At 56.4% G+C, this 18,397-nt stretch overlaps 5 protein-coding genes across 5 annotated transcripts; all 5 read right to left on the reverse strand.

The window, feature by feature from the left end:
- Positions 1 to 967: 967 nt before the first annotated feature.
- JKF63_03913 (uncharacterized protein) lies at positions 968 to 2,284 on the reverse strand (the record flags this gene model as incomplete). Its single annotated transcript, XM_067899910.1, has 1 exon — positions 968 to 2,284. The coding sequence occupies one exon, from the start codon at positions 2,282 to 2,284 to the stop codon at positions 968 to 970; it is 1,317 nt and encodes a 438-aa protein (XP_067755116.1).
- Positions 2,285 to 2,320: 36 nt separating this feature from the next.
- Positions 2,321 to 4,354, reverse strand: JKF63_03914 (uncharacterized protein; the record flags this gene model as incomplete). Its single annotated transcript, XM_067899911.1, has 1 exon — positions 2,321 to 4,354. One exon carries the CDS (start codon positions 4,352 to 4,354, stop codon positions 2,321 to 2,323), a length of 2,034 nt encoding a protein of 677 aa, XP_067755117.1.
- Positions 4,355 to 8,535: 4,181 nt separating this feature from the next.
- Positions 8,536 to 12,432, reverse strand: JKF63_03915 (uncharacterized protein; the record flags this gene model as incomplete). The annotated part of the gene is made up of 1 exon (XM_067899912.1): positions 8,536 to 12,432. One exon carries the CDS (start codon positions 12,430 to 12,432, stop codon positions 8,536 to 8,538), a length of 3,897 nt encoding a protein of 1,298 aa, XP_067755118.1.
- Positions 12,433 to 14,926: 2,494 nt separating this feature from the next.
- JKF63_03916 (uncharacterized protein) lies at positions 14,927 to 15,328 on the reverse strand (the record flags this gene model as incomplete). The annotated part of the gene is made up of 1 exon (XM_067899913.1): positions 14,927 to 15,328. One exon carries the CDS (start codon positions 15,326 to 15,328, stop codon positions 14,927 to 14,929), a length of 402 nt encoding a protein of 133 aa, XP_067755119.1.
- A 1,083-nt stretch (positions 15,329 to 16,411) lies between these two features.
- On the reverse strand, positions 16,412 to 16,708 carry JKF63_03917 (uncharacterized protein; the record flags this gene model as incomplete). The annotated part of the gene is made up of 1 exon (XM_067899914.1): positions 16,412 to 16,708. The coding sequence occupies one exon, from the start codon at positions 16,706 to 16,708 to the stop codon at positions 16,412 to 16,414; it is 297 nt and encodes a 98-aa protein (XP_067755120.1).
- Between the last annotated feature and the right edge of the window lie 1,689 nt (positions 16,709 to 18,397).

Raw genomic sequence — 18,397 nt, forward strand, 5'->3', positions numbered from 1 at the left:
GCAGCGATGTCCGCTCAGAGTGGGCCATGGGGGGGGTATGCGGGTTATTCCGCAGTCCAGTTCTGCTCAGAAAAAAACAGAGAAACTCCGACCACACACACACACACAGATATCCAAATATACATATATATTTATGTATATATTTATTATAGTAATATTATACTTGTATATTTTCATATGTCTAAGGGGAGAGAGAAAACGAGATCGGCTGGGAAGAAGATATTGAGATACACAAATGTATGTCCCTGCCTCCCATCGTTCAACCAAGTCATGGCCACGATGCCACAGGAGGTTTACTAGGAAGAAAAAGACTTCAAACAAACTGCAGCAAAAAAGAGGAGTAGAGGTGGGGGGTGGAGGGGGGCGAGGTGAAAAAACACAGAATAAAAATGTTTTTCGGGGAACAGAAAGCAAAAGGCGTTGGCCGGCGGAAATCGGGCACATGTCGAGTAGAGGGAGAGGCCATCGTTAACACCAGAGGTGAAAACATCGACTGTGAGTGATTTGTGCGTATATAAGAATACATTCATGACACGGGGAAGGGAGGTGGGGGGGGGGAAGAGAGAAGGGTATGGGGGGAGGCATGTACGCTAACGGCTGGCATGAGCTCAGCAGTAGGTACACTTGCACATGCCTAAAACAGAGGACTCCACGTTGTGGGCGTAAAGTGAGCGTGTGTGTGTGTGTGTGTGTGTAAAAGATGTGCAGCACGTTTGTCTCTCGTTTTCATTTTTCAAACATGTGTGCGTGGGGTAGAGTGCTCCACCTTGACCGAGGGTGGGAGCCCTCTTCTGCCACAGGACGATATCAGGGAAGCGTCGCACAAACCAGAAAGAGCGGGAATACCAGGGCAAAAAGAAGAAAGGAGAGAACGAAAGACGAACAGAGCACACGAGGGAGAAGAGAGGTGGTGGTGGTGGTGGTGTTGATGAGGAGTGGGGGGCGGCAGCGGCGGCTGTACGATACTTCAATCTTCGTCCTCTTCGCAGGCCAAGCCGCCCTCGCTGAGAAGTATCTTGACGATGTTTCGGACTTCCACCGCAGTTGGCCGCTCAGACGGTGTGTGGAGAAGGCAACTGCGCAGCGTTTTCCGTGCGAGCCCGCTATACTTCTCAGCAAACGCCGGCGTGTCAAAAACGTCCGCATTCGCCACTAAGCGCCCCTGCACGACCGCGTCGTAAAACGCCTGTCCCCCGTTTTGTATGAGTTCCAGCGACTCCTCGATGGCGCCGAATGGCTGTCCGTCTTTCTGTGTTGCCCATCTCCAGCAGGGGTGCTCAGTGAGTGCTTCTATAGCCACGAGTCCGTAGCAGAACACGTCGCACGGGGGTGTAGGGGGCGCGCCAGCGGCAATGGCAGGGCTCACGTAGTAGCCCCGATGAAACACGAAAGGATTGTGTTCGTCAGTGTACAGCCCAGCAAGGCGGCAGTGTCCATCGGAGTGTGCCATAATGGTGTCCAGGCTGATGTTGCCGTGTGCAATGTTATGTTCATGAAGGAGGGACAACGCGGACAGCAGCTGCAACCCAAACCGGTTGGCTGTCATTGCTGGGAGCCGAAGGTACCTGTTGCGCAAATCGCGCAGCGTGCCACCGGGGCTAAATTCCCAGATCAGCACCACGCCACCCTCGAGGGAGTGCGAGTAACCGATGAGCGACATAATGTTCGGATGGCGGAGGCTTTGGTGCTTGACGAGGGAGGCATCCATGAAGGCTTCCTGCGCCGGAGAAGGGCCGCAAACGGGCGTGGCGCTGCGCAGTGCATCTGACATAGGACCGGGTGGGGCCTCGCGAATCGCTTTGGCCACTACTGGATGCACGTCACGGAATGCGGAGAAGCTAGCGGATGCGATGTAGCCGGTGGAGCCGATGGCCATCCGCATGCCTTTCCAGACCGGGGTCGCCTCACCATCGCTGGTGTTATGGGGCAGGTGCCAGAAGTACCCCATATGGTCGCGAATCCATCTGGGCGCGGAGGGCAGCACGTATCGGAGTGTCTCGTGATTTTCCTGCAGGTGAACAACGCAGCGGTACAGGGCCTCTGGGTACCTCGAAGGTGCTTTAGAGTTCGGTGCGCTCAGTCGGGTTCGCCGCCGTTGTCGCCCGGCCGCGATGTTTTCCCCCTCTTCCCGTGGCGTCTCTTGTGCGATACGGGAACGACTTCTTTTCAGAACGCCCTCGAGGTTCTCCTCACCAAGTACCTCATCGACACCAAGGGGGCTCGCGCAGGTCCTGGAAAGAGGTGACGTGATACCGAGCCGCACGCAGCGCTCGCACTCGCGCATCAGCCGCGCGGCCGGGCAGCACCTCGTGAAGCACAACTACAGCGCTGTCCAGCCCCGCGCGGCCGGTGCGCAGCACATCCACGGGGATCTGCCGCACGCCGTGATCCACCTTGCGCTGCACGTCGCGACCAAGCGCCACCTGCAGCGTCTGCTTGCCGCCGGCGGAGCAGTACTGGCCGTGGAGCGTGCCGTGAGCGCGGCAGGGGTGGGGAAGGGCCCGCTGTTGGCGGTGTTGGCCGCTTGAGCCGTTCTTTCAGCCACCGCGATGAGTCGCTGCTGACCTCGGAGCCAGTGAGGGTCCTGCTCTTCGTCCAGGCGTGGCGGTGGTGGTGGTGGGGGCGGCGACGGGGCAAGTGCGGTCGTGATTGAGGCGTTCGCGCGAATCGAAACATACACGACTGTCGACAGGTGCAGCGATAGCGGAGTTGCTTTGGGCTTTCTGCGTCTTCGACGGGGCAGTCGTGTAGATGCTCCCCGCTTAGCGGCATCCTCACTGTGGCTGGTCGTGCCGTCCATGATGCGCTGTCGAAGGCCCTCCGGAACGAAGGCGTCCACGTCGCGCAGCTGCTGCATCGTTTTGTTGTGCGCCTTAATGAGTGCCTCGACTTCGGCAAAGCGCACCAGCCTGGTGCCTCGCCCCGGGCGGTAGAGTTGCCGTTCACCGTGCTCGACGCTGGCCAGCAGACTCGCCTGCAGGCCACTGAGCGGTTTTGAGAAAGTGCGGTGAATGAGGCACCAAAAAACAGCGGTCAGGACGAGCACAGCGGCAGCCACAGTGCAGTTGCTGACGATGTCGATGCACGTGTGCGGTGGGGTGATATCCGCCTGACCGCTGACGTAGATGAGAGGCAACACGAGGCCCTTGGAGGTCATGTAGCTCCACGCAGTGACTGTTGCGGGTGCGCACTCGTACTGGAAGTCGACGGTGTACCTGTAGCCTTCGACTTGCAGTGCGGCGAGGTTGACGCGCTTAAGTGCAGCGCGCATCAGTGGGTCATGGATGTCACTGGACTTGAGGTAGGTTGTGTTGCTCTGGAGCAGCGGCGTGTAGATGACGGTATTGTGGGTGGTCGGCTGCCCCCAGTTGTTGGACATTATGAGGGGGTCGGCATGGGCAAGTGTGTGGTTGATGAAGAGTGCGATGCGGGCACCGGTAAGGCGCGCACCGTCCATCTCCTGCAGGAGCCTCGAGCCGTTGATGTGGAGGTGCACGTAGTCGGTAATGGTGCCGTGGTTCCGATCGGGGAGGCTCCTGTCCACGATACAGGCTGGCGTGTTGAGGGCGAGCAGGTGTGGCAGATACGTTCCCACACGCCATATGTGGCGGCGGCCAATGTCGGAGATGTGACCGGTATCGCATTTACGGGCGATCCTGAGAATGGGAACGGCCTTCGTGTTTTCTTCTATGTAATGGGAGATGTTTTGTACGCTGTCAGGCCACTTTTTGGCCACGCGTAGCGGGCGGTGGAAGCGGAAGGTCTCCTTGTCGACGAAGTAGGTGGCATTGACGGAGTGGTTGTAGGACACGTATCCGGCAAAACGGTCCGTGGACGCATTGTCCGTGAATCCATGCATACAGCTGATGACCTCTCGGTGCTTGAGAGAGGCGATGGAGAGGGTGGAGATGAGCATTTGTTTATCGTAGGCCGTAAGGATGGAGCAGATCGTGGCGAGCGTGCTCTCGGACTGCATCGGGAGCGAGGAGCGTGCGGACAGTGAGGCGAGGTTAGCGCCCATGTAATACGCGACGCTGATCCTCTGATTCAGCCACTTGCCGATAACGTGCGCGTGCAGGTCGTGGAGTGTGTGCCACGACTCAAGTACAGCGTTGGAGACAAGGGTCTTTGTGATGACGGCGATGCCCACACCGACGCTGGCGAGAAGAGTGAAAAAGAGTACCGTCCAAAGGACATCAACCCGGCACACAAAGCTGCGCCACGTGGCGCGCTTTACGGTGCGAGGCGGACTCTGCTCGCACGCGTTCAGTGAGGGAAGGGCTTTTTCTCGCGGGCCCTCACCGCTAGGCGCCCGCGTTGTGGCTGGCAGCGTGGCGCTGAGAAAGGACTCCATGCTACGCTGGACGCGAAAAGAGGGAGTTGCGTGGCAGGCTGAGGGAGCGGCTTGAAAAGAAGACAGCCGTGGCACCTGTTGCAGTCTTGATTGGAAAGGCCCGGTGTGAGGGGGTGGCAAAGAGAGGAAAGAGTGGGGAGGCAGGGAGTGACGGCGGACTAGAATGGGGGCTGGGGGAGGGAGCTGCAGCATGGAGGGCGAGACGGGATGCTTTAAGTAAAGCCGTGAACGAGGAGAGATGGGGTTGTCTTGCTCCGCAGTGGTGTGGTGGGCGTAGCGAGCAGACCCCGCACTCCCCAAAGAGTGCCTCGTGCACGTCTACACTTACGAGGTGGTTACACTCCATTGAGCTGCATGTCGCGTGTGCTTGTGTTCTCCCTCGGGTCGATGTGTATGTGAGTTGTGCGAGGCAACGCAACTCATGACAGGGGTAGTGGTGATTGGTGTGGTGAAGGGCGCGGTCAGCGCGGGTGGTCCACCCCGAGGAGGACTCGGTGCGCAAGAGAGAGCCATAGAGCCGTTGAGCGGACAAACACGGAGAGCACTAACACACAGCGGTTTCAATAAGGAAGAAACCACTGCAGACATACGCAGAGACGTGAGGATGCACAGCGGGTGGAGTGAGAAGAGGAGAAGGAAGAGGAAGGGAGGGAACAAGGGAGAAGGGGAAAATACGCACAGCAAAGCAGGGGGGAGGGAGGGGGGAGGAAAATGCGGTGAGCGAAGAAGAAACAAACAGCAGACAAATACCGACAACAACAGCTGCAGTATCGCGGTAAACGACAGAAAACTAGAAAAAAACGGAGTTACGGCAATACCGCACAAATATACACACACATGCGGCGCCTAGATCGTTCGGTAAATAGTGCCGCCGGTGCCAAAGACGATGCCGCAAACGCCGCAGATCAGCAGCGCGTACGTGTTGAGGTACGTAAACCAGCCCACCTGCGCCACTGTGAAGTTGCCCGCGTACATGACGAAGAGTGCGGGGAACACAAAGGCGAGGAAGCCACCGCTGATCGCACCAGCGAAGCCAAAGACGGTGTTGATGCTCGGGATGAACAGACCGCACAGCAGCGACGCGATCGAGAGGATGAGCACCACAATCAGGTGCTGCCACATTGGGATGTTGTCCACGTATGACGTGTCCTCAGCGGTATTGTCCACCTCGCGTGCGGGTGAATCCTCGACGACAGGGCCGGCGGTCTCGCAGTCCTTATGTGTCGCCTCGGCCGCGTGACTCTCTCTCGACTCGTCGAGCGCGTCGGAGCGGGCGACCGCGCTGTCATTGTCGACAGTGTCGAGCTCCTTTGTGACGACCGCCTCAGGGCGGTTGCGGTAGCGGTGCTGGAAGCCGATCAGGTAATACAGGGAGTTGCGCGCCGAAAGCGCGAGCAGCGCGTAGGCGACACACAGCTTGATCATGACGGCGACGTATGCGATCATGACCGCAGTGTCCTTCAACGGGTTGAACATAAGCAGCAGCGACTTGCCCTCCAGTTTCTTGCTGCCGAAGTCGAAGTATCCGAACACGCACACCAGCGCATACAGCGTGCCGCACAGTAGCATGCCGATGGTCGCCGACATCGTGTAGTTCTTTGTCGTGCGAATTTCAGGCCTGAAGTCCCAGAAGACTTCGTATGCGTTGATCTGGCAGACGTACGCAAACACAAATACGCCAACAGAAGAGACCACAGAGTTGCCGCTGCGGAACAGAAACACAGTGTTGTGCTCCAGCTGGCCATCGTTCGCCTGGTTGCCGGACAGCTCCACGTGCTTGGATGTTTCGGGCAGCCCGTTCCGGCAGCTGTGCACAACAACCATGATGACGAAGTACACCATAAACGACACCGCGGCGGCAGAGGCGTAGCGGAGCGAGTCGATGTGCTTGGGAATAGCCATTGGCAGCATTACGCACAGCCACACGATGATCGTGAGCACGCGGTTGCCATTCGTGGTGGCGAGAAATTGAATGGCGCTGTTGTCGGGATGCTGCTTCGCTGACTCGGCGAACATGGGATAGAGACAGTTGCCGACACTGATGACGTAGGCAACGCACCCTGCAAACGAGTGGAACCACCGAATGAAGGCGGCCCAGTAGGAGAAGGCGTACTTACCGTAGGGAAACAGGCCGCGTGCCATGCCCTCAAAGCTCTTGATGCGTGTACTCTGCGCCGCGAGCGCCAGGATGTACATGGAGAACACGGATAGGTACGTGATAATCACAAGGAGTATGATTGCGAGCACCAGGCCTGTTGAGTTCGTCGCCGCTGGCAGCCCGAGAATACCTGCTCCGATGGACGCACTGGCCATGTTGCAGGCACCAGAGAGGATGCCACCAGGCGGAACAACGGTGTGCACTGCTTTCATGATACTGTTGCCGATGCGGTCGAATACACCAACGCACCCGGCGCGAAGTGACTTTGAGGCAGACAGTTTCGGGCTGCCATGGCCAGAGCGGCGTTCATCACTCGCGGTAGGCTGAGTGAAGCCCCGCGGAGAGTGGGGGTTGACAGGCATGGCTGGTGTCGCGTGGCGTGATGTCGCAAGTGCTGTTCACGTGAGAAAACGAGGTTCGGACGTCCTATCTGCGGACAGGGACGAGTGTGCGTGTGTGCAGGCGTGTGTGGGTGGCTTTGGGAGGGGGGGGTGATCGAAACGATTACAGGAAAAGAGAGAGAAGCCCAAAAACAGTTGCGTGTGAATTAAAAGGACAGAGAGAAACCCGAAGAAGATATCTAAGCTCGTGTGGCAGTGAGTTTGGCGTGCTCGGCGGATGGAGGCGGTGTGTGTGTGTGTGTGTGTGCATAGATTGGCGGAATCGATGGAGTGTCAGAGGTGATTGAGGGGAGAGGGGAACAGGCGAAGAGTGGGGGTGTAGAAGGTGAATACTTTCGATGCGCCATGGATGGCGGTACAAAAAACAGGACACATCTTCTCAACGATTGTCTGGTTTTTGCTGCGCAGGTTTGATGTGAAGATTTGTGAGACATGAGCCCATGAAAGGACACCATCGGCTTGCCGAAGAGGGGGGGGGAGGGCGATGAAGAGGCGGCTGCGAAAGCTGTCGAGCTATCCCTAGCGGAGACAGGCTCATACAGGTGTAGGGGGTTGGTTGGTTGCTGATGTACCCCTCGCGAGTCTCTGTACGCGTTTCCTTATCCAAATGGTTTCCTCTTTCGTCTTTGCAGCGATGTCCGCTCAGAGTGGGCCATGGGGGGGTATGCGGGTTATTCCGCAGTCCAGTTCTGCTCAGAAAAAAACAGAGAAACTCCGACCACACACACACACACACACACACACACACACACACAGATATCCAAATATACATATATATTTATGTATATATTTATTATAGTAATATTATACTTGTATATTTTCATATGTCTAAGGGGAGAGAGAAAACGAGATCGGCTGGGAAGAAGATATTGAGATACACAAATGTATGTCCCTGCCTCCCATCGTTTAACCAAGTCATGGCCACGATGCCACAGGAGGTTTACTAGGAAGAAAAAAGACTTCAAACAAACTGCAGAAAAAAAGAGGAGGAGAGGTGGGGGGTGGAGGGGGGCGAGGTGAAAAAACACAGAATAAAAATGTTTTTGGGGGAACAGAAAGAAAAAGGCGTTGGCCGGCGGAAATCGGGCACATGTCGAGTAGAGGGAGAGGCCATCGTTAACACCAGAGGAGAAAACATCGACTGTGAGTGATTTGTGCGTATATAAGAATACATTCATGACACGGGGGGGGGAGGGGGGGGGGGGGGGAGAGAGAAGGGTATGGGGGGAGGCATGTACGCTAACGGCTGGCATGAGCTCAGCAGTAGGTACACTTGCACATGCCTAAAACAGAGGACTCCACGTTGTGGGCGTAAAGTGAGCGTGTGTGTGTGTGTGTGTGTGTAAAAGATGTGCAGCACGTTTGTCTCTCGTTTTCATTTTTCAAACACGTGTGCGTGGGGTAGAGTGCTCCACCTTGACCGAGGATGGGAGCCCTCTTCTGCCACACGACGATATCAGGGAAGCGTCGCACACACCAGAAAGAGCGGGAATACCAGGGCAAAAAGAAGAAAGGAGAGAACGAAAGACGAACAGAGCACACGAGGGAGAAGAGAGGTGGTGGTGGTGGTGGTGGTGGTGTTGATGAGGAGTGGGGGGCGGCAGCGGCGGCTCTACGATACTTCAATCTTCGTCCTCTTCGCAGGCCAAGCCGCCCTCGCTGAGAAGTATCTTGACGATGTTTCGGACTTCCACCGCAGTTGGCCGCTCAGACGGTGTGTGGAGAAGGCAACTGCGCAGCGTTTTCCGTGCGAGCCCGCTATACTTCTCAGCAAACGCCGGCGTGTCAAAAACGTCCGCATTCGCCACTAAGCGCCCCTGCACGACCGCGTCGTAAAACGCCTGTCCCCCGTTTTGTATGAGTTCCAGCGACTCCTCGATGGCGCCGAATGGCTGTCCGTCTTTCTGTGTTGCCCATCTCCAGCAGGGGTGCTCAGTGAGTGCTTCTATAGCCACGAGTCCGTAGCAGAACACGTCGCACGGGGGTGTAGGGGGCGCGCCAGCGGCAATGGCAGGGCTCACGTAGTAGCCCCGATGAAACACGAAAGGATTGTGTTCGTCAGTGTACAGCCCAGCAAGGCGGCAGTGTCCATCGGAGTGTGCCATAATGGTGTCCAGGCTGATGTTGCCGTGTGCAAGGTTATGCTCATGAAGGAGGGACAACGCGGACAGCAGCTGCAACCCAAACCGGTTGGCTGTCATTGCTGGGAGCCGAAGGTACCTGTTGCGCAAATCGCGCAGCGTGCCACCGGGGCTAAATTCCCAGATCAGCACCACGCCACCCTCGAGGGAGTGCGAGTAACCGATGAGCGACATAATGTTCGGATGGCGGAGGCTTTGGTGCTTGACGAGGGAGGCATCCATGAAGGCTTCCTGCGCCGGAGAAGGGCCGCAAACGGGCGTGGCGCTGCGCAGTGCATCTGACATAGGACCGGGTGGGGCCTCGCGAATCGCTTTGGCCACTACTGGATGCACGTCACGGAATGCGGAGAAGCTAGCGGATGCGATGTAGCCGGTGGAGCCGATGGCCATCCGCATGCCTTTCCAGACCGGGGTCGCCTCACCATCGCTGGCGTTATGGGGCAGGTGCCAGAAGTACCCCATATGGTCGCGAATCCATCTGGGCGCGGAGGGCAGCACGTATCGGAGTGTCTCGTGATTTTCCTGCAGGTGAACAACGCAGCGGTACAGGGCCTCTGGGTACCTCGAAGGTGCTTTAGAGTTCGGTGCGCTCAGTCGGGTTCGCCGCCGTTGTCGCCCGGCCGCGATGTTTTCCCCCTCTTCCCGTGGCGTCTCTTGTGCGATACGGGAACGACTTCTTTTCAGAACGCCCTCGAGGTTCTCCTCACCAAGTACCTCATCGACACCAAGGGGGCTCGCGCAGGTCCTGGAAAGAGGTGACGTGATACCGAGCCGCACGCAGCGCTCGCACTCGCGCATCAGCCGTGCTACCTGCACCGAGACAGCACCCCCCGTGGCGGTGCTGGCGATCGACTCGCGACGCATGCTCGGCGGCAGCAGGCCAGGCTCGAGGTCGGGGATCTCGGCGACGGCGCGGTAGGCAGCCAGCGCGCTCGTGTAGTCGCCACGCAGCATGTGTGCGAAGCCGTCGCAGCAGCAGTGCGCGTACAGCTGCCACGCCGCATCGTCGGCCGCGCGGCCGGGCAGCACCTCGTAGAGCACAACTACAGCGCTGTCCAGCCCCGCGCGGCCGGTGCGCAGCACATCCACGGGGATCTGCCGCACGCCGTGATCCACCTTGCCGCTCCGGCCGCCCGCGTGCCGCAGCTCCGCACGCAGCAGTGTTGCTGTTTCCTCCGTTGTGGCGAGGCGCGCGCCGATGCGCTGCGGCACGCCGCCCAGCTCGCGCTGCACGTCTCGACCAAGTGCCACCTGCAGCGTCTGCTCGCTGCCGGCGGGGCAGTACTGGCCGCACGTGAACATGCTCGTGTCCAGCAGCACGCGCACGTCAGGCATGGAGGGGATCCCATGTTGCTGCGCGCTTCCACCGCTGCTGCTCTGCACGTCCACCCAGCTCACCAGGTCTAGCGCGAAGGCAGCAGCGTTGCGTGCGTCCTGCGCTGCGTAGCGCCTCATTTCGTCCTGCTGCGAGGTGGTTTCGGCAGACGGCCCCACTGTCGGTGGTGCCTTGTCACCACGCCGAATGTGTGCGCGCACGGCGCTGTTGAAGTGCAGGACGCAGGAGTCGGGGCACAGGCGGTGGAGCGTCCCGTGGTGCGTGTGGCACAACTCCTGCACCGCGGTAATGAATGCCGTGAGTGCGGCAGGGGTGGGGAAGGGCCCGCTGTTGGCGGTGTTGGCCGCTTGAGCCGCGTGCTCCACAACGGCCACCAAACGCTCACCAGGCCGAGGGTTTCGTTCTGCTTCCTCTGCTGGCAGAGATGGCGGCAGTGGCGGTGGCGTGATTGGAGCGATGACAGATGCACCAGGGATTGCCTTCGGTGGTCGAACAGAGATGAACACTGCAGTGGAGAGGTGCCTGGAAAGAGAGCGGTCCACGAGTTTGGTGCCCTTGTGTACACTGGAGAGATTCATGGCGGAGACTGCAGTGGGGGTGTAGATATGAGGGGGATTTGAGGTGTGTGTCACACGTAGTTCATCCGGCACGAAGGCGTCAATACTTCGCAGCCGGTTCATGGCCGTGTTGTGTGCCTCGATGAGCTCGTGCACCTCCGTCAAGCGCAGAAGTGTTGTTCTCTCCGTCGCGTAAAAGAGGGCACGACGACCCGCGCTACGACTCCCTAGCATGAGTGCCGTTATGCGGCGCAGTGGCTTCGACACCAGGCGGTGGACACTGACAAAGAAGGCGACCGTGAGAAGCAAAATGACTGCGGCTAAGATGGAGTCAAAGATTCTCATGAGGCGCAGGTACGGTGTCACCGTGGCGGCGTGGCTGCTGGCGAGTACAATCGGCACAACGAGGCCCTGCACGGTGGTGTACGCGTATGCGGAAACGACAGCGGTAGCGCCATCGTACTTGAAGTTGACGGTGCGCCTGTATCCCTCGCGCTGCAATGCCGCGAGGTCGACGTGCTGCAGTGCGGCGCGCATGAACGGGTGGCTAATCTCACTCACCTTCAGGTAAGTGACGGGCGCTGTGGGGAAAGCAGAGTAGACGCCGTCGTTACTCACCGAGGGTTGACCCCAGCTATTGGACAGCACAAGCGGGTCATCGTCAGCGAGGCTTTGATTGATGAGAACAGCCACGACAAATCCCTGTGCTTCCATGAGGTTGTAGTCCAGCAGCATGCGCGACCCGTCAAGCTGAACCTGCGTAAAATCCGTGTAGTGTTCGCTGCTGATGTCTGTGCGGCCGCGCGAGAGGTAGCCACGGGGCAGTGCGTAGCAGAGGAGGTGCGGCATGGCTGCGGGAATAATCCAATGGTGGCGTAAGTCGAGGCTGTGAGCACTGCCATTGAGATAGGCGGGCAGTAGCGCGAAGATGAGCTCGTCGCTGTATGCTGCTTTTATCAAGCCAGATATGTTGCGTGCGGACGCAGGCCACTCCTCCACCATTCGCAGCGGCTGTACAAAGTCGAATGTCTCGTTATCGATGAGGTACACCCCGTCGATAATATGATTATGGGAGGAGTACGCGGTGAGGGTTCGGGTAGAGTCCATGCCGTGGATGCAGCTTGTGATCTCCTCGTCTCTCATGGACACCAACGAGAGTGCGCGGAGGCGTTCCATTTTATCATATGTATCCAGCGAGGAGCAGAGCTGCCGCACGAGGTGGCGGCTGTCGTTGCTGTAGTTGCCGTTGCCCAGTAAGTTCAGTGCCATAAAGCTGTTAGCGATGTTGTGCACGCTTGTGGTACTGATGGAGATGCGCTCTGTCACGTAGTACACCCGCGCATTGTGCCCAGCGCGCCAGGAGCGGACCAGCGTGCGCGTGACATAGATCTGCGTGACGGTGGCGATGGGTAAGGCAATGCTGATGAGCACAAGGAGATAGAAGATAGAGCATGAGACGTCAACACGCAAGAGTACGTTCTTCATTCTCGTGAAAAAGTGGTGAATACGTGTCCTGACAGGGTGGAGGGGGTGGGGGGCTTGTCACAGCACCGTTGCTCCAGCGCAGTCCCAGAGTCCGTCTGAGAAGAGCGATGCGGGTGCACGGGGTAGGGAATCGTAGCGCAAATGCCGCGGCAACTTTGTTTTGGGGCCTTCTTGAGCGGTGCGCTAGATGAAGTAGGTACACCTGTCAGAGGTTCCGCACCCAAAAAATTACTTGGTTACCGGGGGAGGGGAGGGGGTGGGTGACGATGCTTGTGGATACGGGGAATGGGTCAGGAGGAGGGGAGGGAGGATGCCCTTGTTTTTTTCTGGGAAGCTCATATGGGAGAATGGATAAAAAATGTGGATTTGTGTGTGTGTGTGTATGTGTGTGTGTGTGTTTGGTCTCGTCTGCGTTGAGGTGGATTGATGACTGCTTCAGGTGAACAGCAAGAGAGGCACGAATGCAGGGGGGGGGGTGAAAAATGACGACAGTGCTGCTGTATGCCACAGGAGCGGTGGAAGGAAGGGAGGGACGATAGAAGAGGGCCGGAAAAAAAAAAGAGGGGTGGGTGTGTGGCGGTGGGGTGATGACGTGATGCTCTAGAAAAATTACGCAATGCTCAGCGACAAGGCATCCGTGGCCTTTCGCTACTGGGAGCTTGAGGCCTAAGAGGAAAAAAAAAAGGGTGCGGTTGTTTTGGCTATTCACGCAGAGAGAGAGAACTCAACTTGTGTGTATACACGCATCTCTAATTGTCGTGCAGCGGTGGAAGGGGGAGGGGGGCGGGGGAGGGGGGAGGAGGGCCTTCAGTGCTCCCCCCCTCCCCCCGCCCAAACAAAAAGGGGTGCGGCGCCGTTTGGGTAGCTTCAGGCCAAATCTCACAAATGTTCACGGTGTTTCCTCGTGACAGGGCAGGTTGTGAGTGGAGGCCAGCGAAACAACAGCATCAGCAACAACAAACAGAAGAATACGCACACTTGAGTCGTTCAGGTCTGCTACAGGATAGCAGTCCAGGTGCTGCACGTTGGTGTTCTTCTCCAAGGAGAAGTGGAGACTCAAAAGTCCTTCAGACAACCTCAGCATATATCCTCCCTTCCCTCCATTCTTCACGAAAAGAAAAAAAGCCGGAGTGAAGTCGCGTCACACACACTCACAGGAGAGGAAGAAAAAAAAAAGAGGGACTCGGATCAACGGCATTACGAAAGGTCACGAGGGAGACAGAGGCATCAAAAGACGACGGAGTGTGAGCCCCTTCAAATATCTTGGATGCGTTCATTATTCCATGCAAACAATTACAGAAAACGTGCTTCGCATACTCGAATCCGCCCCTCCCCCCTTCCCTCTCCGCTCACCTGCATATGGCGCTCCCGTCTCGTGGGGAGCCCAAGCAGCGCCAGACCTGAGTTAGGGCTATGCCTAGGGAGTAGCATCCACACAGAGACCCCCCTTCCGCAAACGTTCCTATCATGGCGGTGGCCAGGCGTAGCTCCTCTGAGAGTGGCCCCGGTTATTCACCAGTAGACGGTGTGGGGGGGGGTCATGTGAGGTGAACTCGGGGTGACGCCTACATGCTTTTCATCACATGTATGGCACATGCGTGTTCATGGTCGAAGTGGTCTTCGATACCGCGGCTGTGCTCTCAGCCTGATTTCTAACATCGATATCGATGTGTACTGCACCGAGTTCATTTATGTTGGAGATACTTGACCATGTCACTTGCAGACATGGCTTGGGCCATTGCACATGGAGATTGGGAGTAGTTGACGCCACCTACCGAGTGGTGAGTGGTCCCCCGTGATTTCACGTGAAGGTGTTACCTCGTCATCACGGGGGCACATCTACTGAGAGAGGTGGTGGTCGGTGTGTGCGGAGGAAACACAGAGGGACTGCGTCGGAGGAGACGCAACGTGCAAAGACTTTTATTTTGCGTTTGTTGTGACTTTCTTTCTTTCTTCCGCTCTACCTCCACCACCCCTCTCTCTCTCTCTCTCTCTCTCTCTCTCTCTCTCTCTCTCACCACCCTGGCATCCATCCAGAGACACCCGGTGTAGAGGAGTGTTAGAATTGGTGAACAGAAGAGGGGTAAAAGCAGCAACAAAAACAGCAAAAGTGCTCCCGCTCGCTACGCTGCATCTCTTCTTCGACACACAGGGGAGGGGGGGGGTTGTTTTTACAACAAGTCCCTCCCTCCATCCCTCCCCCTCTCCCTACGTCCCTCGCTTCTCCTCCTCCAATCCCCTCGACAATGACTAGCCCCCCCCCCCCTGACAAAAAAAAAAGGCAAAAAAAAGAAACAAACGATTTCAAGGAGAGTCGAAAGAGAGGGGAGGGGATGAGACCCCGACCCAAAGAGAGAGACACACACCAGCAGCGGAACAGTAGCGCATCAACTTTGCGCTTCATAAATAAATGTGTATATACAATATATCCATACACCTATCGTTTTTTGTTTTCTCCCTATCCCCACCACCGCCACAGGACTGGAAGAGTATATTATAGTGGCTTCTCTGGGCCAGCGGCGACAGCGCTTTCCTGACGATTGGTGTATGTTGCTTCCCCGTACTGAACTTGCTCCGGCAGCACCGGCATCTGCCCGTTCGCATCCGGGACAACAGCGCCTTCACATGGTTCGTTGATGTTGATTCTCGTGTCCCCTTCTGCACCAAGAACGATGACGGCAATGGGGGACGTGGGATTTTCGGAGGCGGCAGTGCCGTGCCGGGAGCGTGACTGTTGCTCTTCTAGGCGCGCCGCAGCCGCCTGTGCATACTCTCGGGCTTCCCGCTCCTCGATTCGGCGCGCCGCACGGCGTTCGAAGTGGTCGAAGCAGATGTGCATGCTAACATACACAAGCCACAGGAGAATGATGGCCAGTGTATCATTGCTGGACATCATTCTCGGCGTTCCCCGTGGCGGTGAAGGGGCTCAGGTGTAACTAAACTGTTCAAATGAGGGGATGCGCAGAACCAGAACAAGTCAAAACAGGTTGTCTTTCTTTTCAAGAGGATTAAAAATGAGCGCGCGTGTGTGTGTGTGTGTGTGCGAAGAAGAGATTTGAAAGGGGGATACAGTAAACCCATAAACCCATACATATACATGTACATGTACCCCTCCCTCTCTCTGTATATCTGTGTGTGTGTGTGTGTGCGTATATATATTGATAGTGCAACGTTGGCACTATCCCCCAAGTACTCGGTAGGTTAAGAGGCAACGAAGAGAAAAACACAGACACAAAGGAGGGGGAGAGTAGAGGAGGGAGGAGAGGGTGGGGGGGGGAGGAGGAGGAGGAAGAAAAAGGGAGAAAAAAGCTCCGCGTGTGTTGCCGGGCGTCTTTCAGAGTGCCCGTCAGATTCAAAAGAGCACATCCGCGCATATATATATATATATATATGTATATATACATATACACACTGGGGGACAGGATAGCGGAAGACGAAGATCACAAAAACTATATCAAGCCCGCGTTTTGTTCTGTTGCTTTGAGAGATGCAAAAATTTTTTGATGCAACTTCGAGAATGATGAAAGCCTGCGCCCCCTCCCCCCTCCATCCCTAATCCCCTCTAAATTAGGGGGGGGGGAGGGGGGCGTGACACGTTTGCATCAATACAACCAGGGTGCACAGGTCCTCCATCCAAAGCACACACAGGCACAGGATGTTTAAGAAAAACTATCACCCATCACCACCACCAAACAACAACAAGCACAACACAATGGAGGGTTAAAAAAAAAAAGAGCAGCTGTTCTGGCGGGCACAAATAAAAAAATAATAAAGTGGTACGTGGTTATGCATTGGATACCACCCACCCACCCACACACACACACACACACACACACACACACACACACACACACACAAGCACACACATGCTGCCTTACATTTGGGGGCGAATGTGAGTAGGAGGGGAGGGGAGGGGGGCCAAGTAGCCAGCTGAAGGGCCGCAGACTTTACATGTGTGCAAAATGGGGAGAGAAAGGCGCTACAGCTTGTCTTCTCTCTCAGGGACGGGGTTCGTGTGTGTGGGTTGGTGTGAGAGATCGTTAATGGGGGAGGGTCGTGCAATATAGGTGGCCTCACCGTACACGATTGGCTCTGAGTCGCTGGGTGGTGCGGATTCCCGAGTCCACGGTAGCACGTGTCCAAAGCCTGGCTCTTGGCTTGCCACGATTGCGGTTACTGGCCGCTCGTGGCTGTTGAGGTGGGCTTGATAGCCACGTCCATTGTATTCTGGAGTTTCACCATAATAATAGTTCACTTGAATAGGCTCGTGCTGCATTCTGGTGTCTCCGTAGTCGAGTACGTACAAGTTGCTCACAGCCACCCCAGCCGCTCCTTCATGGTCTGCATCTCTCTCACGTTGTTTACGTTCTACACAGTAGGTGACGAGGTAGATCACGAGACATCCCAGTGCGATGACAGCACCGATAATCAAAGCAGCAAAGTAGTAGGACGATCGCATTACAGCAGCTACACACACACACACACACGCACACACACAGCAGTTTGTGTGTGTGCCTGTGCGGCTACGCTTCAGGTACGACACCCAACAAGAAAGGAGAGAGAAACAACGGAGAGTCCTGGTTCGCACTGTGTGTTAGCCGTTTGTGAGACGAATGTGATTGATTTGTGTAAGTGATGCGATGTGATGTGTTGGGCTTCGCTGTATGAGCCCCCGAGTACGGGTCTACTCTCGGATTCGGCAGAAAGAGGGGGAGGAGGAGGGGGGGGGGGGGGCAGAGCCGTGCGCGCACAGACAACGAAAAGGGAAAACAAGATGCACAGAGATTTGCAGAAGGCTGTGCACACGGGGCTGTTGAGGGGCCAGCAATTGATGTTCATGTACCTCGCATTGCACATGTACATCTTTTACATGCTTGGAGCTAGATACTTACTTACAAGACTCGTAACCGGCAGAATCCCGATACAGGCAAAGTCACATACACGCGCATATGTTTGCACGAATAGGGGAGAGGAGGAGGAGGAGGGGAGGGGGAGGGGGGGGCAATAAGAGCATTCGATAACTAAAGAAAAAATAAAAACACAGAGGAACATTGAGAGGAGAGACTGCACGTGGGTATCGTCTCCCCTCGCCTTTCCCAGAAAAACAAAAAACGGGAGAGTGACGATGGGGTGGGAGCGGGGTGGTGGTCCGTTAGTCCCCCCCCCCCCCGCGCATTCCACGTTTTGTGTGTTTCTCACACCCCCTCAAAGGTTCTTGTGGAGCACGGCGGAACAAATACCGTCGACTTACCTCACCGGTGAGACACTCTCCTGTCGGCGGCTGTTTCTGCAGTTTGTCGGCCTTAGTGTGTGTTATTGATGAGCACAACACTGCAGCAATGCTACTGTGGGCTGAAGGATTTTTCACTCGCGTGTGTTTCGAGTGTTTCGCAGTCTGATGTTTCGAGCGCTTCAGATCCGCGATGATCATGACTCCGTTTACGAGGAGAGAAACCACTCATGAAGAAGAGAAGCGCGAGTGCAGCAGGGGGATACACGGCCAGAGTCACAAGAGCGGCGTAGTCCATTGCGACAGTCGAGAGGATTTCATGATTACCTTAGTGAGGCCTGCAGGGCGGTGCGCGCATGCATGTGACGGAGACTGGGATCGAGTTGTATCGAGTGCCACATCACTCCAAGAAGAGGCGCGCTGGCAGGCCTACTCGATAGTTCACGTGACTACAGAAAGCGTTGCGTAACGCTCACATGTGGGGTGGGGCTTCTAAAAACAAAAAAAGAAGTGTGTAGTTGTGCTTCCCCCTTCCCCCCCCTCCCCTGGGGCACACACACACAAAATCATGGCACATTTACCTTACGGATAAAAATGCAGGTGGGAAGGCCGCGTGTGTTTGTGTGCTCGTGTGCAGAAATGGCATACAACTACGTGATCGATGCAGCCCAAAGGTAAAAATATGACGATACACACACACAGACATATATATATATATGTGTGTAAGGATATGGT

This window comes from Porcisia hertigi, chromosome 31 (genome assembly GCF_017918235.1).
Source record: "Porcisia hertigi strain C119 chromosome 31, whole genome shotgun sequence".
Taxonomy (NCBI): Eukaryota; Euglenozoa; class Kinetoplastea; order Trypanosomatida; family Trypanosomatidae; genus Porcisia; species Porcisia hertigi.